Here is a 21,538-nt window from a genome sequence, read left to right as displayed (position 1 = left end):
GGCGTTTAATTAGACAAGGGAGCTGTTGCCACAGGTCCCACTGATCCACCTATCGGTTGTGTCTGTTGTCATTTACACAACAGGTCTTTGTGGTTCAGTGTTTTCATGATGAACAACAAGCCTGGGCGACCTGACCCTGCAGCTAATTACTGCAGAGAACTCCACATCCCCTGAACCCTTCCTTTTAGCATCCTTCCAAGAAATATCAAACTACACAGCTCACAGTGGAAAACACACTCGCAAGCCGCTTTCATACATGACGTCCGGAAGATGTCCGGGCGATGGGGTCAGGACTGAGGGTCAGACGTCTGCTTTTCTCGTATGAAGAAAACAGCAGGAGATTCTCTGGGTCAGACACATTAGTAGCCACAGGATGTTATCAAGAACACTCAGGTGAGGGGGTGGAGCAGCATACATGAGGCAGGATGTAACGTATGAATTCCACTGCTGAGCTCACATGTTTATCTACACTACATCAACCGCATCTTCACCCATTATCACAAAAAGATCTCAAATGTCAGTATCTTTCTAACTTGACTTGAATGGCTCCTCTTCTTTTTGTTATGTTTTTTTTCAGTTTTGAGTCCATTGCCGGTTTCGCTATATCCACTCTACGTTGTTTTCTGCTAGGGAAACGACCAGCATCCACACTACCCCAACATTTTAGAGCCGCTAAACCTGAGAAGTTTGGAAAAAGGCTGCTGGCCTTGTTTTATTTTGAAAACTCCAGGGGTGTATTTTTTTCTGGATGGGCGGAAACAGAGACGTTCGGAAACAATGACGTAGACGCTCACAACCGCTTCCTGATTGGATCTTTTGGTCACAACCAAGTCTTAGCTGATTCGTCGGGCTCCTATCACATGACACCCAGCCTTGCAGAACCCCACTGACCCTGTTGTCTTATCTAGAGTTTGGGGTTGTCCAGAAAAACTCCGGAACCTCTGACTCAGACATTTGCGTTGCCACATGCAGCCCCGCTTGATAATTTCAGGAGATAATCTGGAGTTCATTGCATATCTGAACGAAGCTGTAGGAGAACTGATGAGTATTTTCTGTTGAAAATGAAGTGGCAGCTTACACCGTATGCTTTTCTATTTAGAGTGAATCAGATGCTGCCAGTCAGGTCAGCTGCTCCTGTCAGAGCTCCACCGCGTCCTCCGCTCTCTAACCGCTGCTGACTCTGATTAAGACGCTCTCACACTCATGTCCCGGGGTAAGTGCTCGGCTCTGCCCGTGCTCGGCTCTGCCCGTTTGCACGCTACATGACGACTCGGTGTTGTGAACTGACACCGCAGCCTCCGTTTCACCTTCAGACACTACCACCACCCACGGCAGCAGCAGCACACTAACCACTACAAAGACATGAGTGGTGCTACACCTCCTACAGCTGTGTTCGGTTTTGATTTCTCATATCGCTGCTCTGATGTTGTTTCTCTGCTCTTGCTTCTTTTGAATCATGCTGCAGGAAAGCAAAGAAAAACTTGAGCTTGTGTGTGAGTGTGTGTGAGTGTGTGTGTGTGTGTGTTTGCCCTCTGGCACCACATGCAGCATTATTAGAAGTCTGTCCTGCCGTCCTGAGGACATCTCCCTGAATCAGCTACCTCCCCCACACAATACTCCATATCAATACAGGCTACACACACACACACACACACACACACACACACACACACAGTGAAAGTGATACTTCCCCATTCAAATCACAGCTAGCCATCCTCTAAATTTAATTTCATCAATCTTTCATTTGCCGTATGCCCGGATGAGGAACTCGTGTTACATGCGCGACAAGCCCTCTGTTCCGCATTAACATGCCAAATTCTGTGCGAGCACAAAGTTCGGAATAATTACAGAGGACGAGACTGAGACTGAAAACCTCCAACTTATTCTGCATTAATTAATGACAAGGATTATATTATGGATGAGGCCTGGCCAAAAAAGAAATAACACACACACAAAAATGTCCCAAATATAAGAGTGAGCATATTTCATGCTTTGTGAAAGACAGTCAGCTCCAGATAGAAGTATGGAGTTATTGAAATCCTACCTACTGTACAAGCATTGGCCCGTAACTCTGTCTCGTTAAGGATATTCATTTGGAACAAATGTATAGAGAGTTTAAATACTGTAAAATATCAAGACGGTGTCCCCACTGGATATTTAAAAAAAGCTATAGAATAATGGGATTGTGTCCGAAGAGTTTGATATGTGCCATCATTTTTAAGGCAGCAGTGTTTTGCAGTGGAAAAGAAATGAAATATATTATTTATTTAGAAATAGCTTGTGACTGTGCGAGCGTTAGAAAATAATGAAAGATCTTCTTTGCTGTATCTACTTTTTCCCCTCGTATGTGTAGACTGACACTGAAAAATAACCCACAAAAAATGAATACATTATCATGCGTTGTAGGCGGAGTGAAAGCAGTAAATATGATTATTTGTGGATGATGTAACGTTCGGTGTTAGACACGCTGAAAATGAATCAATATTGCATTATGCCAGTGGAGGTTGGGACCCCCATGCTGGGTCCCGAGAGAATGCCGATGACACACTGAGAAGAGGAAAACAGACACTTAATAGCTGTGCGACATAAAAATTATATTTGTCAAATGTTGCTCTAGTCTTTGCTTATTTTTTTAAAGGCGGTTTCCTTCTAATTTTACATCTGAAAATGATCCATAATGGTTTTATACATGAGAGAACCCTCCACTCCATCAAAGGAACAACAGATTTTCATCATTCTCTGGATTAACACATTATTGGATCAGGAATATCGGTGCCGTAGTGATGAGACTTCACAAATTGACTTTATAAATTACGTCTTGAGGCAGCCAAGGCCACACAACAGCCCCGCACTGCAGGACATTTTCCCCATGCAAATCCAAATCCTTACTTTGCTGTTAAATCAGTGGAATATCTTTCCGCTGCTCTCTGCTCACTGTGCTTTGGTTTGGCTCCGAGTCCTGAAACGCATCCCATTTCTGTTTTACTGCAGTGGTTCATAAAGGGAGGTCCTGAGATCTCTCCGGGACCATGAGGCTTCAGTTTAATTTGTTTCATTTCTGTATTATTTTACTCCAAGTGCTAATAGCGCGCACATGAAGGGAGTGTGTTTTTCTCTCTCGCAGGTTTAAAGGATAGATTCATCATTTTTGAAGTCGGTCTCACAATAATCGTTCCACCTGTTCAGACTGGCCGTTTAAAGATCCTTCCTCTGTGATACACTTCCACTTCCTTGTTCTGTGCAAAAAAAAAAATCTATTTGAAAGTAGATCTAAAGCTAAAATGAGGCTTTAGAAGTTTTTTATAATTTATTTTTTTTATCTTTTTTTAAGAGAAACTGCCTCTTTGTGTTTTCCAGGAGAGTGTTTGCTAGTTGAGCTGCAGAAAAGGGGCAGAAGCACAAAGAGAGAATATTCTGCTGAAAAGGCTGGTGGCTAGGAAAAGATCTTTATAACTTCAATGTTCATATGGGCTCTTGATCATGTGAGCCTGTGTCCTTTGCATGTTCCAGGTACAATTAGAATCCTTGATGAATCATATCTGATGACGAACATGTTTTAATTTTTGAGACTCAATGGGACAAATGGGAATTCCTTATAAATATACATTAACATAGCCTGTTTGTAAATGGGCCTCTAACATGATTCCATTATGGGTATTGACTTTTACTTTTCTTAGTTTTGTGGATTCATTGTGTAATAAAATTAACAGTAACTGAACATTGGAAATATATTCTTTGATTGTCTGTTCTCTTTTGTTGTCGTCTTATTGAAACAACTTGTGGAAATATAAATAAGTAAAATAAAAACTCTGCTTTTACAGAAATGGAGAGTGTGCGTTCGACGAAGGTGACAAAATACAGAAATCCTCATTAAGCATAGTTCTCATTTAACAAAATCTACAATTCATGTTTTAGCTTCTCTGCATGAACAGTGGTATGTTCCTTTTGACAAACAGTTATTTTTAAGGTCAGTTAGACCCCAAAGAGTTGTGACGCCCTGACTCCTTAAGGACAAAGCTGTTTTAAACCCTGATAGCGCTGCTCTATTCTGATGTGTTAACAGGTTCTGTCAACACCAATCACAAATACAGAATACACAAAACAAAAACTTTGTGTTTACCCATTTAGAGCAGTGGTTGTCTGTGCATCATTTTAATAACATTAGGAATTAACATCATGAATCAAACTGATAAATCTTAAATTATGCTATTTAAGTTGTTACTGGCGGCCGGAAGGAGCCCAAACACAACATTAGCATTAAAGGATGTGTTGCAGAGTAATCCAGACATCCTGTATTGACTGTTCATGTATGAATCCAGTGCTTTATCACGATGAACTTAATGTACAACAAGTTCCTATAACAAAACCCAATAATATTCTGCAACTCAGCATCCAGTGGAATAATGGGCGCGTGTTGACCAAACTATCCCTTAACCCGCCAAGATGAATGTCCTCTGGCACACTGGTGAATTGATTTGCAGTGTAAGTAATGGTGTTTGTGCGTGTGTGTGTGTGCGTGTGTGTATGTGTGTCTGTGTGCGTGCGTGTGTGTGCGTGTGCGTGCGTGCGTGTGTGTGTTTGTGTGTGTGTAGTGTCCAGTGAAGGAGGACAGGACTGGGGTAGGTTATATATCCCCCCCCCCCCCCCCCCGGGCTGCGTGGCAGATAAAAAGCCTGATGGCCTTAAGGTGGAGGGTGTGTGACTAAAGATGGATGCATGGAGGAACGTGGGGCTCAGTGGTTGGAGCTGCCTGCACCCACAGATGGTAGATGAACATGTGGCGGTGGGAGCGTGACCAAAACATGCTTCAAAGTGCAACGCACACCTCCCCCGCGTTGTGATTTGAAGCATGTTGTGTTTAGTTGTCACCCTTGGCATGTTGTCTGCACAGAGAATGGAGAGAAAACAGTTCACCTGGAGCACTTCCCCTGGTGCTGACATGACACTAAAACACCCAATTAACATTTAGAGCAGGCTGTGATTCAGCCCCATGAGAAGGGTCTCCCCTCACAGACTGGAAAAGAGAGCATGCAACAGGCTCCAGCAGTGCACCAACATCCTGCGTCCTGCAAAACAGGCCGGCGCCGCTCCTCTGTACCTCAATGCTTTATTATAATTATTTCATCTTAATTCACTTTGACACGTCTCCTCCTCATCTCAAACACAGTCAGTGGCATTTGAGCTCCAGGGAACAATAATTATCCTGCTGGGATAATTGCATCTTTGACAAAACTGTTATCAGGGGTGGACACAACTCATATCACACAGTTAATCTATACTCTGTGACAGTGTGGCTGTGGAGAAGCTGCCAAGAGACCAGCCTGTCACACGACTATAAATCAACTCATAAAGAAAAAAAGATTTGTGTGTGTGTGTGTGTGAATCCAAAAGAAAGATTAAACCCCACACAGCAAATACCTCAGGTGACCCAATCAAAGCTGGGTCACTTGAGGCTCCTTGCATGGAACAATAGAAAGACTCTGTGAGCTGTTTTTTTTTTTTTTTTATAATTCAACCTGAAATTTTGGGAAACACTTATTGTAACCACTGGATTTTTCGGAGCACGTTGGTTAAATGTTCAGTCAGAGGGATGGAGGGTGTGTGTGGGTTGACTCTCAGCACTGAAACATGGAGAGGTCAGCAGCCTTCTAGAGAGAAACAAAGCTCGAGAAGTGTTGCATTGGTCATGTCCCTGAAGCTGGAACACTGGAGTTTGATTTGAGGGTTTAGAGGCAGAGCTGGAAATGCAGAGGTAAGGGAATCACAGGAAGAGGATGCGGTTGCCAGGCGTTCTGTGCGTAAAGCATGGAGATGGATCGAAGATGGACGTTTTAATGATAAATTACCTGACACTGGGGTTTCGGGGACCCATTTGGAGCCCGGGTGGAGGGACTGGAACACGGTGCGCACTTCCTGGCAGTTTGGCACCTGTCCGCCGGGCAGGGAGAACAGCTGGAGGAAGGCGCACAGAAAGAGAGCACCGCGGGCTGACGAAGCAGCCATGGCAGAGGCGAGCAGAGAGCGACAGAGAGCTGGATCAACTTCAGTGCGTTAAAAGTTACAGGAGGACGGAGCCGTGTTGAGTTGACGAGGTGAGGCTGCAGCTCCTGGATCCGCTCCGCTCAGCATCCTTCCGCTGGGTGTTTAGTTTCTCCCCCGTGCGCCCGTGCGTCCAACCGGAGAGCTGCGCCTCTTCGTGAAGCGATACCCCGACTACAACAACTTAAGAGTCCCTCTTCACGTGCATCACCCCTCTCGGCTGTAGCTGCGCACACGAACGAGCGCAAAGCCTTGTGAGCGCGCTCACCAGAAGAAAAACGCGCGCCACGTCGAGAACCTGCGCGCATGAAGGGATGTGCGCTCTCGTGTGATAATAGTAGTGATGGGAGCTGATACACTGGTGCTGTGAGGCTGCAGGAGTGGTGATGTAAGGATAGGGCTGCTGTCGTGTTAGATGGATGGCCCTGTGTGTTGTAGGATGCAATTACGGAACAGTGGTTACATATGACTATGGAGGTGCACATGCATTACAATGAAAGTGACACTCACACAGTAAATGAGCTGGAGATGAGCTTTTATTATTCAGGCGCATGGAAGTGAACAGAAAACATGTGGCACGTTCACAGAGGTGGACAGACCAAAGAAAAAGTGATTCACACTCATTTTATTGATAATAATTACATAAATCTCACTCTGCTACATTTATCTGGTGGCAATCTATTTTACACTAATATGTTGGCTTTTTTATATCTCGAGTGGACAGCGATTTTACTTCCCCTTCCATTAAAGTTGAAATGGTGCCATCTAGTGTCCAGTCTCCGTGTCAGCCAGCACAGAGGACCTGAGAAACCCATCCTCTGTGCAGACTGGCACAAAGGTTCACTGAGTCAAAAGAAGCAAATCTCTTGTTTTCATTTCCTCCAAATATCTCAAATACCACTTTCTAATAAAATGTGTAGCTGTTCACAACATCTGGCGGATTGCAGATGGATACTGTGCAATTTCTTTTCATCTTGTCAAGTCTTGAAATTGCGGAGTCATCCACCCGTAAACAGCGAGACACAACAGCAGTGTCAAAAGAGACGTAATGTTAGGATTTGCCTGTTGAGTCAAAAATGACTACACAGCAGCTGCTCTCTGGTGCCTGCTGGGACTGAGATTTTTCAGACTTTCAAGAGTTCATCAAAGCTCGGAACAGAAGACAAAAAGCGGTGCATCTCTTCTTTCTGACTGTGTGTGTGTGTGTGTGTGTGTGTGTTTGAGAGGGGAACAGAGAGCTTTGCATGGATTTGCACAGCAGAGGCTGACAGAAGCTGAGGGCAAACCAACAAAACTCGCTGTAAACCTCCAAGTCAGTTCACGTGCTGTGATATCAGTGTGAGGCGTGGAGGAAGTGGCAGGCAGTACCTGAAGTGCACAAACTGCAGTAGATGACTGTGTACACTACCTGCACTGTGAGCACTTTTGAACTGCCAGGCCGACAACGCGTTCAGCTTCAAGAGGCTGGAGAAGCTGTGCGTCACAGGGGACGTGTGAGAGGGGAAACACCTGAGCACAAACAGGCTCAGAGATGTAGGCAAACCAGTTGACAGCAGTTTGTTCAACTTCCTGTTTATGCAACACGACATATTCAAATGTTGACTGGGAATTTTTCCATCAGTGCCCTTGTTGTCTCAACTAGGCAGAGAAATCAGAATCGAAAACTATGACTAGATTAGTTTCAGGTTTTTTTACACAATTAGAAAATGTGTCTTCATTGAGATGAAGTATAAAGGAAAATAGATTTTCTTTTGGCTGTTTCCAGCCTAATTACAGTTTATGGGCTCGTTTAATAATTTTAAACTGAAAATGTCTGTTTACTGAAAATTTCACATACACATAGAGAATAATCAGAAAACCAGGTAACCCCGGAGCTCTTGCAACTTTGGATGAACATCTTTCACTGTTTTACTTATTTTTCTGAGACTAAACAATGAATAAATACTGAAAATAACCCATAATAACATATAAATATATGCTCTGTATTATAGCTGTCTGATATTTGTCAGTGAAGATATCTTAAAATTATCCCTTGAAACAAAAGCTGTGACATGCAGACTCCGGCTAATAGGAACACTTTTAGAGAGCTGAAATATATTCAGGCTCTTTAAAGAAAGACGTGAGGTGTTTCATCACGTCTACCCTGCAGGGAAAAGTGAAGTGAAAAACATCACGGAGCGTGAACGACAGGCCCTCCAGCCAGAAGGAGCAACTAGCGCAGTAGATATTTAAGTAGTTCACTAACTACACTAGATGCACCTTAGCTGGAGGACCATGAGAGGCAGGGGGGGGGGGGGGGGGGGGGCTGATGTAGTGGAGCACTTCCAACTGCTGCAGGTCAGGTTAATCTGAAACAACAACAAGATCAAATTTTAGTGACGAATGAATACAATGTTAAATTCCATCCGATAACTAACTATTGGAGATTATCTAAATGCTTTGTAAGCTCCAGCAGTAGGAAGGTGTTTTTATGCTGAGAGGAAAAGTCATAAAAAACACAATGTGATGTAAGATAAACCTAAACAAAACCTACATTCACAGATGTTGATCAAATAAAAAAAAAACAGGAAGTAAAATGAGTTCAGCTAAAGTGGCTGATTTTTTCCTTTGTAATGATCAGATATAATAAAATCATTCCATCAAAGATGTGGAAATAAATAAAGAGGTAATGCAAAGATATTCTAAAAAGGTATTAATAAAACTATGTAACAAATACTGACTACTAACATTTGTACTTGTGTGAAAGTACAGAAGCACTATCAGAAGAATGTATTTAAACTTAATCTAAATTACTTTATCATTAGGGAGGTATTAACATTGGAACATGTTGTAGCTGGAGCTAATATATATATATATACTGTGTAATTAATCTTGAACAAAGCATCATATTAATACATATTATTACCACAAAGGTAAAATCTCAATCAGTAAAGTCTATTAATGTAAAAATAAATGAATAGAGTTGAGTAAATCCTGCATTTATTCTGAAAGAATCAGGCTGTACAAGAACTTAAAATTGAATTAGTCACGTTAAGAAGTACTTAACAATATAGCCTACTTGAGTACAAGTACTTTTACTGTTACTTTTTGAATCATTGAAAGTTTTCATCTCAGTTTTAAGAGACTAAACTGTTAAATTCCCTCGAAATGTGTTATTACTGACTATTAACTCTCTGTAGTGTAAAGAAATTCTATTAAAAACCCTCATTGTGTGTGTGAGAGCAGTAAATCTCAGTGTGTGGAGACACTGCAAACACCAACGGAGGGGAGGAAACCCACGAGACTCCATTTTCTGATCAGAAATTCATTTCATTTCAAATCATCTGAATCAAAACTCACTAATCATTATCATTTCTTCTCATCCACCATGATCTTAATCGCGGGTTTGTATTTGCAGTGTGGAGACTGAGCGAGGTTTAACCAGGATGTGTGAGGCGGCTCTGAGCGCGTGGTGTGTGGCTCGTGTAACAAAGTGGCGCCAACGTGCGTCATATAATGTGATGAAGAGCGCGTCAATTAAAAAATGCGTCTCAATGACGATCACATCCGCTTTTATTCTGTTACGTAACGAGCACAAACACTGTGGCTGGTGAGCGGAGGCTGGGTGAAGCCGGGTGTCTTTTACGCATTATTCCAAACACATGGACGAAGTTAATGTGCCAACATACACACACACACACACAACAAAGACCTCAGCTCTGCAGCGTTAACACAACTAATCTAACCACTGGAACCACCAAAATACAAGATGCGTTAAGTGTGACTAACGACAACCACTTAACTTACAATAAAACTAACGAACTAAAGCTTTATATCAATTCAGATTTAGCACAGGGTTGACTTGAGCACATGCTTCATATTTCCTCAAACAAAGCAGCAGATCAAAGGCTCATCAAAAGAACAAAAAGAAGCATTTTTAGCTCATGAAAAGTTCTCCAATCTTAATCCTTATCTTTACGCACAATAATCATCAAACTCATCTGTAAAAGAATCGGCAGGAAAAGCTGCAGCCTACCTTTGGAGAGTGTTGACGTTCATCCAAGTGACTGAGTCACATATAGGCTTCATCTACTATAACATATATATATATATGTGTGTGTGTGTGTGTGTGTGTGTGTGTGTGTGTGTGTGTATGTGAGTGAGTGTGTCTGCAGAAAGGTCCCAGTATTGCAGCGTACCTCTCTCCGCAGATGTTGCCTCCTCTGCAGCCCTCCTCTTTGCACAAAAAGTTTTGTCATGCATGTAATTGTGAGAGCATCCTTTCTTTTTTGTGTGTTGTTTTTTCTCTTTGTGGGGGTGGGGAGAGGCGCGCACGAGCGACGCACTCATCTTTGCGGATATAGTCCTCAAATCCTCTCACAAACATGGCATCCCCTCCGCACTCTGGCACCACCACAATTGAAACCATTCCCCCTCCGGAGCAGCGCATCATCCCTGGAATAAAAATAATAACTTCTGCAAACTCCCGACATTAACCCAGACTGAGTGGGGGGAGTTGTTTTGTATTTAACCCATCTCCATTCAGCGCCGTGCTGCTGGCCAAAAAAAACCCAGGAGGCTTGTGACCTGTAACCCCTGTAAACCCTGCCCCCACATAGCCTTCTGCTCTGCTCCGTCTGCAGGAGCACGTCCCTCCACCCTCCAGCCGCATGTGCACACAAATAATCCGCAACGTTGTTGTTGCAACAGTGGACTTAGTGCGCAGATTCTGGCCATGGACGCAGAGCAGAGAGACGCACAGGGTTTGTTGATGGCGCACGGCGGCCCTCGGCAGTGGCTCTGTGGGAACGGGCTGCAGCGTTGCCTTCTTTTCCTCAGTGAACTTTAACCCAGTTTCCCATGCTGCCTTTTCTCTGCGGCTGCCGCTGCTCTGATTGGCTGCAGTTTTTAAGGGAAGAGAAATTGCAGCTGCCCATCCCGACTGATTCATCTCAGCCAGTACAGGCCATGGTTGATGTGTGGTGAGAAGCCGCTGATAGAAGAGAAAGAGCCGGGTTCGTTGTGGCCTGGTATTTACAGCCCATCCAAACACACATGGGTTAGTCAGTGGAAGATCACTGTGCATTATGACCAGTGTGTGTGTGTGTGTGTACTTGAGACCAGTCCATACCCAGTGACGCGTTTTATGAAGCTGAGGAGTTTTGGGCCAGTCCTCACAACTCTCTAGGGCTGGTTGAGAGTTGTTTTTATGGTTACAATCATGTTCAGGTTAGTGTCTGTTGTGAGGTTATGTTTTAGTTTAGGTTAAGGTTAGTTGTTATTTATGGTGAAGGTTAGGTTTAGATTTAAATTAAGGTAAGGATTAGGTTTCAGTTTGTGTTAGCTTTAGATTTAAATTTAGATTAAGGTTAGGATTAGGTTATTGTTAAGTTTGTATAAGGTTTAGATTTGTTTGGGTTAGGGGATTGGATTATGCTATTGTAAATGTTCAGATTGGGTTAAGGTTAGGATAAGATTTAAATTAGGTTTAGGATTAGGTTAAGTTTTTGATTTAGCTTTGTTAAGGTCAAGTTAGATTTCAATTAGGTTTAGGATTCGTTCGTGGTTACATTTAGATTTATTTAGGAAAAAGTGAGTTTAAGGGTCAGTGTTAGGTAGTTAGGTATCAATGTAATATTCTCTGAAGTCACAGGAACACGAAGGTGTGTTTGTGTGGATGGGTGTGGATTCTATCTTAGTGAGGACCCTCATTGGCATAACTCATTCCCTATAGTCTCTTACTCTAACCCTAAAAAGCAAGTCTTTGCCCTCAAACCCAACACACACACAAACACACACACGTATATGTAACAGATAAGATTTATGTTTTGTACACACATACAGATTGTATATTTTCAATCTGTTGTAATTGCGCTCCACAGAGACATCAGCCTGCCAGCCTAATGAACAGGCCTCATCGTGGAGGACACCTCCTGGTAGGATGGAATGTGTCCCAGTGTTTTGAGCTGGACGGACATGACTGCTTCACACTCCCTGCTACAAATATCAACAAACAAATTCCACTTCTAAGAGGCAAACAGTGATGACTTAGATCAGATGGATGATCTGGAAGTGAAGCTACGATTCAACCTCTACCAGAAAAGTTCCTCTCAGTCGTTGTTTACACTATAAATAGCACAGCAACAGGCAATATTGACCCAATACACTGCTGCTATATCGTATAACTGCCTGAAGAGCAGATCTAGAATGTGTAGTGGATTTTCAACATTTTGCAGAGAAACAAAAGGTCACAGAGGGGCTGCAGCTAACGATTATTCTTATCGCCTATCTTTCATTGAAGAATAAAACATGTCAGAGGAGTAGTGAAGAATGAGGTCAAATATGAGCTTCTGTTCACTTAACACACAAAACAGAGACAAAGAGAAAATCCTCTGAATTACTCTTGATGGTTTGTGAGGACTCGGCCACAGTGACCCTGGAGTGCTGGTACACTTCATTAAAAGCTGCAGCCGGAGGAGGAGAGTCCAGACAGTGTTTGAAATGATTTGGTGAAACTGAACAGAGATCTTTGTTTCTTTCCTCTCCTGTCATCTAGCAGATACACACAGCGATCGCATACCTCCGTCAAAAGGCCCCTCAATTTCAACTCAATTTTCACACACAAATTATGTTTGAATGTATGGTATGCTCATTAAGAAATATGGCATATATTCAACAATTCAGTAGTGAGAACCACAGGTAAAAGGTGTTAAGCGATGTTCAAAGTAGGAGACACAAAGAAATAAAAATGGCACCCTGAAACAAAACCATGACATATAATTTAGCGAATAAATTGAGATAAGACATTTTATTATAAATTGGTTTAAAAGTGCCCCATCTTTTTTTTAAATCACGATACAGGAATAGTTCCCTGGGAAATGTGGTGAATATGTAAAAGAAAACAAAACATCCCATCTAAGTTTATCACAAGCGTTTAGAAATGCTACCTTTCACCTAAATAATTCCTATAGACACCACATTCTTCCTCTTCACTAGAAGTCTACTACAGCTCCTTCCAACACCCAGTGGCTCAGTGATGTCACGTCCTCTCTAAAGCAAGAGAAACGGAAACATTCAGTAAGAAACAAGTTCTACAATAAAAGGCAATTCTATTTTTCCAACTCTCTTCAATCTCCACTTTTTTCTTATTTCTTTTATTTCCTTTTCCCTTATATTATCATATCCTTTATATTATTCATTATCTATTTGTCTACTTATTTATTTAGCTTTTTGGTCATTCAGGTTTTTCAGGGGTTTGTGTGTTTTTTGTCATATTTGAATAATTGTAAAAGTCTAAAACAGTGTCAATATGGCCAATAGATATATTGGATCCGTGGCAACACAGAACTAAATGCAATTGGTTCAAGTTTGAATAAAATAGGTCCAGTAGTTTTTCTTAATCCTGCTGAAGGTCAGACAAACAGCCATGAAATAGTTATTTCTCAACAGCTCAGCTTTTGTATGGACTTTATCTGGATGTCTCAGTTAAAGGTGTATTGAGACTGATACTGTTTTCCCAAAGCCAAACCAAAGTGGTGATTTAAAATATCTGTAATAGTTTATTACTTGAAAGTACACAGATATTCCTCATATATAAATGTTTGTACAGATAAACGTACCACAGACGTGTTCTCACCTCTGATTAAACAAAGAGCTGGACAATATGGCCAAATAACAGTTGAAGAACACTAATTTCTGTCGATATAGATATTTATCATAATAAATGTCAAATCATGTCTGCAAAGTGTAAAAATTTTTTCTCCTAATTGAAGGTTGTGGTTTTAACTCCTCTTTATGAGCCGAGAATGACAAACATTTGACAAACCTAAGGGCGATCAATTAAGTGTAATAACTCCTCACTGTGCTTACACAATGCACAAGCATTATATTTATTCATGTATATTTGACCTTTGGTATATTGCAATTGATGATAAATATATTGCGTTATTGTTGATAGTGTTATTGTCCTAATAAGATCTCTGATTTGATTGAAAATTGGATGGAGCTGTGATGTTCACACTGGTAATTGTGTGATGCAGCAGCTATTGTGTAGTTTCGAAAGCTGTGTGTCGGGCTTAATCTGTCCCGACTTGTTTTATCCTTGATTCTGGAGAAGACACGAGGTCCCACATCTCCACGCACCATGGGAATGATGAAGCTGTCAGTTGTCTCGGTCTAACGTGCAAATAGACGAACAGGATTCAGGGAGATTGTAGTGTAGCTCCGTCTGTACACACCTACATAGTAAATAGAAAACAACTGTGTGGCTGCACCTGACTCCAAGTCCATGTTTGTGTCAAACTATTGAAGCAACACAAAAATCAATTGCCACAAAGTTTATTGCGCTCACAATTTTACCCTTTATAAAGTTATGTACACATAATTCACTCCCATGGTAAATAAAGAGAATATATCCAGAGTGTGGAAAAGGACAGGGGGGGGGGGGGGGGGGGGGAGAAATAAGGCAATAGGATAAAATAAAGCACAACAAATGTTTTAAACAGAGAATTTTAAATCATCAAATACATAATATTGATCTTAAGGGATTTGTGTTGTCTATATAATATTGTCAGTGATTTATATATACTCATAATTAGAGGTAGGGTTAAAGAAAACATGAAATACTTTGTTTGTACAATTAATGCATTGTGCCAATTGACGCCAACTGCTCCCTCTGGTGGGATGTCTGCGTGTAGAACGTCCTTCACAAAGTGCACGGCAAGTCTAAACTCACATTTCAAGGAAGTTTGATTCAATATCTACACCAATTAGTATTAATGTTGACAATTAAGTAAAACATCAGCCTGATTATGTTGATTTTATTGCAGAGCAAAGCCTCAAATCAGGATATTATTAGAAACTCAAACACACTTTCAAACTTTCTTTCATTAACTGGTGACATGACCGTGCACAGTGACCAGGACTTCAGTCTTTGTATTTATGAATTATGTACCACAATCATATCACACTTCTGTACTTATTTTCCAAATCTTGAAAAGGATCTGACTCTCTGGTGCAGTTTTTAACAAGCAACTTAATCACAGCAGATAATCTTTTTTGAGTGCAGCCTTACTAATTTCAATGAAAAATGTAATTCCACCCGAAGGATCACTTTAAAAGTGTCTTTGTGGTTCTGAGAAATAACTGGTCATAAATGCGGGACTTGAGATGTATTGTATGTATGTATGTTTTGTTTGTGGACTTTTGGTTGAAAAAGACAATGCAAATTAAAGAGTTCTGGAATTTTACATGATCATGACGACCCATTACATGTCTTTAAATAAGGCAACATTCATTACAAGGTACCACACTGAAATTCATTATGAATTAACGTTTTGTGTGGCACCAAACAATGAAATATTTAAGTACTTTTAAAAATCTAGTTTTCCATTGTGAAAACCAGGTTGCAGTCCCTGTCCAAGTTTTAACACACACATTATGTGTACGTGTATATATATATATATCAAGATTAGGCATGCATACAGCCCACTGTTTTTTTTTTTTTTAATGTCAAATAAAATATCCCATCTAGGAAGGAAAGAGCAGAGAACACAGCATTTGCAAACTCAAATCCAATGAGGTATGTACTAGGAAACCTGTGCACAGACAACACGTCTCCAAATCCCTAATATGCCACTTTAGTAACAACAGCAGAAGTAAGGCAACTATATCAAGGTGTCTTTTTTAAAAAGTAGAACTGATCTGGTGAGGACCTCAGTGCTCATCATCCAAAAACAAACTCATTCATGTTTTAACAGTGCATGTGGTTATTTTCGACAATGTGGTAACTTCTGACAGGAAAGTGCTCTCCGATGCATCACAGTTATGTTACAGTGTTTTTTGTGTCGATGTGTCATTACAATCATATCGGAAAAGGACATGATAATTAAAATTCTGTGTGTTTCAGTATCTGCCCCCCTCTTTTCTTTTTGTGCTCTTTGGTGTTGAAGTGGGGGCGACACGCTGTTGCAGTGTTTAGAGCGGTCACAGCCAGAAGCTTCTGGGTTTGAACCTGATGGCCGGCTGGAGTCTTTCTGAGTGGACTGTGCGGGTTATTCCTTTTCTACGGCTCCTCCCACAGTCCAAAGACATGTAGATTGGGGATAAGATTAATTCAAGACTCTAAATTGCCTGTAGCTGTGAATGGATGTTTCCCTCTACAGCCCCCTTTCCAGTGGTCTAAAAACCCACAAACGCCACTTACATCAGGCCTTTTCCTGAAATGAGAATAGATATAATCAGCATTCACTCCCGGGTGAAATGACTCCGCAGTAGACACAGGTTTTTTATCAGCTCCGGCTTCAAACCGCATTGATGGAAACGAGACTCCCTGGTGAATACGCCTCAGCTGTCAGTGTCTTTGTGATGTCAAACATGACACACCGGGGGACAAGAGAGAGGCAAATGGTTAGGATACAATGGTGATCTGTCCAGGGTGTATCCCGCGTCTCGCTCAATGACAGCTGAGATCAGTAGTGTAGATAATGGTTGGAGAGATGGAGTTACACTGAATAAATGGGGAGATATGAGACTTTTCATTAAAGCCAAATATAAATATTTTTAAATGAAACCATTTCCTACAGTCCACTCTAGTCATAGAAAATCTGTTAAATTAATCAAGATAAATTATCTCCAACCAATGTTAGTACAAAGTCTCACAGGTCGACTTATTTTAAATATCATGCTCCGATAAGAACATAATATATTCACAATGTAACATACGCATGATGCATCCAATATGCGGCGCCTCTGTGTAAACTGCGATATTATTTCTTGTTTTAAGCAGTGCTTATACCGTAATGGAAAGTAGTTTCAAAAGACATGAATGAATTATTTCTTACATCATTGTTTCAAATGAGTTATTGCTATCTGTGCTCAGCATGTGAGGATGAAATGGAGTGCTCTGAGTGAGATCAATTTGTATATCCTGGCTGTACATGTTTGCGCTGAATGGATGGCTACTACCCTGCAGCATTATCTGATGCTGTGCTTCTATTTCAGTCATGCAAGCCTCAGTGAACACAGCTTAAAAAAAAAAAACGCAGCACAATAAATTGATTCCTCTGTGATTTGGATTTTCTCTTCCTGTTCCAACTAACGCATTGGCAAGTACAGCACAGCTGGATCATTTCAAACTTTTGCAACCTTACACATGTGACCAAAGGCCAAAGAAATACACAATTCTCAACCCCCTCACGAAAAAAAAATCACTGTGTGTTGACCTGGCCAATATGATCCACATGTGAAGGATAATTCAGGTCCCTGTGCAACACAACAGCTTCACAATAAGGCAACAAATCAAACCGCTGTGATTAGTGAGGCTAAGCAATGTCCAGAGAGAAGAGACATATTAGAAAAATAATATATTTACCTCAATCTCTAAAATATAGTTTCTGAAGATGAAGACTAAAGAGAACCTCAGAGCAGATGTTGGTTGTGCATGGGGTGACGTTTCTGTCATTCTAAAGTCTCTGCCAGCTACAGTGTATGTGGAAGGGCAACAGTTTAAGGTCCAAGGATACTAAAACAGATTAAATGCATTATGATGAAAATGAAAACACTATGGTTTAAATAACAGTTCTTGGCCCACTCAGGTATCTGGATGGAAATCACCTCCATATCCACACTAAAAAAAACTGAAAGTGAAGGAAGTAATCTGTACTCTTTTTTTCCTATATTTTGTAGTTAATATTAAATCTTAATGAAGCATGTCTCTCACTCAGCCTCTCTGCAGCTCCAGCCACTACCTCTACAATCTACCACCTGACCGAGCAGTCGTCAACACAGCTTTTTATGCTTCCTCCGGCGCTGCGGGCCTCTTCAGGTCCCGGATCTGCTTAATCAGATAGTTCTTCTCGCCGCAGAACTGCTCGTCTTCGGATCGGTCCGTCTGGAAGTGGCTCAGGAACTCCACCAGTTTGGTCTGGTTCTTCAGCAGAATGTCCAGCACGGGCTGAGTCTTGTTGGGGTTTGCAACGAATACCTTTGAAAGGAGAGAGATGAGGTTAACTAACAATCCGAAAAGTTTCTCTGTTCAAATGATGTTGATGACTGTTTTGCCTTTATTTGACAGAGGGGGGTTGATAGTAAAAGGACCCTGGCTGGAGTCTAACATTGGCCAAGATGAAAAGAACTCTTATAGCTACATATTTAAGCAGGTGAAGATACAAATTCACCGAGCAGTCTGAAAAGTTCTATCTTAAAATAAAATGGCTTAATCAGTCCAGACTTCTCCATAAACTTTCAATGTTGTATGAATTTAACTATCACTCTTTAATTGAAAATTCTATGTGACTTTTCAACTTGAATGTTTAAACAATGAATTGACAATGTGTGTGTTCTATTTTCACACCTTGAAGACATGGAACGCTTCAAACTGGATATTTCGGCTGTTGTCTCTTAGCAAGTTCATCATCAGCTTCAAGTTCTCTGCCCGACTGATGTACTTTGTCATGACAGTGAAGTTGTGTCGATCCAGGAGAAGTTCCCCGAGGAGCTGGAAAACAGCGCATCATTAAAAACATGTCAGTAACAGTTGAATCTGCCGCTCAAATTAGAGCCCATCAGTAATTGTGATTTGACAGAGCGCTGGAGCTTTCACCTTCAAAGACTGTCGTTTGGTGACATAGTTTTCGGAATGCAGGAGCTTCTCGTACTCTGTAAAAACCTGAAGAAAATGTTGAAGTACATTAAAGCACATCATGAGCCTGCTTTCAATTAAAGATCAAAAATCCACAGGAGAAAGCTCACCCTGTCGTATTGGTTCTCCAAAAAATCTGCGCACATAATCTTGTGTCTAGTAAGGAGATCCTGAGAGAAAAAAAATATGAGACTTAGATATCAAATAAGAACTGTTGAAAACTTTCTAGACAGACAGTATGCCAGTGTACCTTGAATGAGGCGAAAGCGTCTGAGGCAATGTCAAAGGTGGAGAGGTCGACATAATGGAAGAAGCAGTAGAAGTCTTCGGAGAGGAGAACCGTCCGGGCCAAAGGCTCGTGACGCAGGCACTCCCTCAACATCATTCCACAATTCAGAGCCACCTCGGCACTCTCGTAGCTGTGTCGTTAAATACATGTCATGTCCAGGTCAACTAATAAGCGAGTTATACAGCACACACTGTCTATGTAACACCAATGAAAACCACTACTAACCAGCCTCATTTGTAGGAAAATCCACTCTTAACACATAACACTGCTAAGTTTTTAGCACTACTACAACATTTATTTTTAGGCCCTATTTTCCACGATGTATTTTTGATATGGCTGAAAAGAACTGACTTAACATTGACAATCCTCCTCGCAGCTACATGGGACATTAGTGGTAGAATCATCAAACACATGAACATCAAATATCAGACTTTGAAGTTGAAGTTAAGAAATCCAGCTGAATGTTGCTCTTCATAAATGAGAATTTCTTGGTAAAAGGTGTAAAAACAGTGCAGAGGAAATCCATGACACAGGTGGAAATTTGCAAAGAGAGCCCTTGATCCACAAACACCAGCCACTCGCATCATAATGGAGTGTAAACGTTAAACAAGGTTGCTCTTTGAGTACGCGGGATAACTGTTTTTTTTTCTTTTCTTTTTAGAAGCTGTATAACCAGCACTCAACTATCACTCTCTTCATCTAAATGTGTAACCCACATGTGAATGCAACAAGTTCATGCTTGTTCTTTTGGGAGTTGTTGAAACACATACTGGCTAATGTAGAAAATCACGAGGCATGCTTAGGAAAAGTTATTTTAGCACAAAACACTCAAATTGAAGCCTAAAACACAGCAACAAAATAATAATTTGAGGGATTTGCTTGTGATATTTACCAGTTATTTAAGAGTAGAATTACCTATCTATAATATAATAAATCTATTATGAAAGCATTTGACTTCCCCAAGTTCCTGTAGCCTGAATAGATGAACTTACCCTTTCAGAAGCATGAAGAGGATCTGTGGGTGTGTAGAGATGTACTCTACCGTGGGTGTGCGAGTGCCAATCTGACGTCTGACAATATTGCTGAACAAATTAACCACATCCTTCTTCCTCTGTGAAAAAAACAGAAAGACTGAGTCAGTCAGATGAATGGCTGACTGGCTAATGATGTTATGTAGAGACATTATCACTCCTACTGGCAATTTGGTGTCTGCACAAAGTAAATCAATACTAATTTTTTTGGTCGTTAAACAAAAAGTCAGAGCAGAGAGACAAGCACCTCAAAGTCAATCCTGTGCAGGTTGGCAATGAGGGTGATGAGGAGGTCGGTGTTGTACAGCTCCTGTGCGAGCTGAGCCACAGCTTCAGTGTGAGGCTCCTTGTCACCTGTTCCACAGAGCACCTCCTTCAGTGAGGCCAGGCTTTTAGACACCTCATCTGCAACCTGTGATCGTGGGGAAATAGTTAATGACTGCGATCACGAGCTAGTGCTGAGAACAAGATCCAGATGTCAAACAGTGAGGGGAGAAATCATTGCTGACCTTCTCACACTTTTTGCTGTCTCCAGGGTCCAGTTTCTCCAAGTACGCCACATTCTCCTTCAAACTCCTCACGTTTTCGGCCGGACTCTTCTGAGTCTTACCAAAGGGAAAAGGCATGGCTGAAGAGAGTTGAACCAAGCCCAACAATCTCTGTGGAAATATAAAACACAACACACTTTCAGCAAACTAATCCTGTGCAAGTACATGCAGCTCCACTTCCTGTACCTCTCTGCTTCAGGAAATGGCTGAAATGTCTCACCTGAAGAAAGCGAGAGGGAGGTTAGCTGCCCTGTCTGACTGTAACTCGATACTCCGAGGTAAAAAACACAATAACAGTTAAGAGTATAACAGCGCAAATAGCTAGCCGACTTAGCTAACTTTAAACGAGTCACCATCGAGGGCGAAGCGCTGAAGTAACTCTACCACTGTTAGTTAACTCTGGTTTAGTTTGGTTAGTTTCTCGAAGTGAACATGAGCCCAGTTGAGTCAAAACGCTGATTTTCTAAGTGGAACAATGATGTCAGGGGCAAGAAGAAAATGTCAACCCCGCAGCGATGTTCATCAGCAAACTTCAGCTAGCTTGTGACCTAGTTAGCTGTAGCGATAAAGCCGGCAAACTAACGACAGCATGTAGTCAGAGAGCCCCGTGGAAAACACAAACATGAAACACACGGCCGGGACATTGAGCTTCGGCTGTCACACACTCACCGAGTGAACTGTGCTTTTCGGGCTGAAGGAGGCTCGGCGGTGGCTAAAGGTTAGCTAGCAGGCTAGCAAGTTGTCTCCACTTTCTTTTCCCCGCCGCAGCGTCGCTGTGAGCGTCCGGCACGTTATCTGGAGCACCGGCTGTCTAACCCGAGCGAGCCGACGCTACAAGTGGCTCAAACCGACGACCTTCATCGCTGAGATGTTTCATGAAAAATCTCTCCACTCGTGACCGACTGTCACCTAACTTGCTGGCTGCCTGGTGTCGGTGAGGAGCGGGTCTCTGGGCTGATGTCCTCATAGGTTCTCCTCTGGTGGAGCCTCTCTCTCTCTCCACCCGCAGCTC

The 21,538-nt window shown here is 41.7% G+C and overlaps 2 protein-coding genes across 2 annotated transcripts in view; both read right to left on the bottom strand.

Moving 5' to 3' along the window:
• gpc3 (glypican 3) overlaps positions 1–6,306 on the bottom strand; it is a 111,790-nt gene extending 105,484 nt beyond the window's left edge. Inside the window, exon 1 of the mRNA XM_062393773.1 lies at positions 5,847–6,306. Coding sequence (XP_062249757.1) covers positions 5,847–6,003 — 157 coding nt within the window. The 5' untranslated portion in view covers positions 6,004–6,306. The remainder of the gene's footprint in view (positions 1–5,846) is intronic.
• Positions 6,307–14,339: 8,033 nt separating this feature from the next.
• cab39l1 (calcium binding protein 39, like 1) lies at positions 14,340–21,538 on the bottom strand. Its single transcript, XM_062393690.1, has 9 exons — positions 21,196–21,538; positions 20,488–20,637; positions 20,226–20,390; positions 19,940–20,058; positions 18,909–19,077; positions 18,769–18,828; positions 18,620–18,685; positions 18,371–18,514; positions 14,340–18,001 (listed from the first exon to the last, which is right to left on the bottom strand). The coding sequence occupies exons 2-9, from the start codon at positions 20,602–20,604 to the stop codon at positions 17,810–17,812; spliced, it is 1,032 nt and encodes a 343-aa protein (XP_062249674.1). The 5' UTR covers positions 20,605–20,637; positions 21,196–21,538; the 3' UTR covers positions 14,340–17,809.

The sequence above is a fragment of the Platichthys flesus genome, chromosome 8 (genome assembly GCF_949316205.1).
Source record: "Platichthys flesus chromosome 8, fPlaFle2.1, whole genome shotgun sequence".
NCBI classification, from domain to species: domain Eukaryota; kingdom Metazoa; phylum Chordata; class Actinopteri; order Pleuronectiformes; family Pleuronectidae; genus Platichthys; species Platichthys flesus.
Note: the sequence above shows the minus strand (reverse complement) of the source record. Positions and strands in the feature narration are given on the sequence as shown.

Excerpts from the sequence above, each read along its gene's own strand:
- cab39l1 (XM_062393690.1), bottom strand. The coding sequence starts at position 20,604 with ATGCCTTTTCCCTTTGGTAAGACTCAGAAGAGTCCGGCCGAAAACGTG. Across the intron at positions 19,078-19,939 it reads CTCTTCATGCTTCTGAAAGG|CTACGAGAGTGCCGAGGTGG; the intron begins GTAAGTTCATCT and ends TTAACGACACAG. Across the intron at positions 18,686-18,768 it reads TGGAGAACCAATACGACAGG|GTTTTTACAGAGTACGAGAA; the intron begins GTGAGCTTTCTC and ends CATTTTCTTCAG.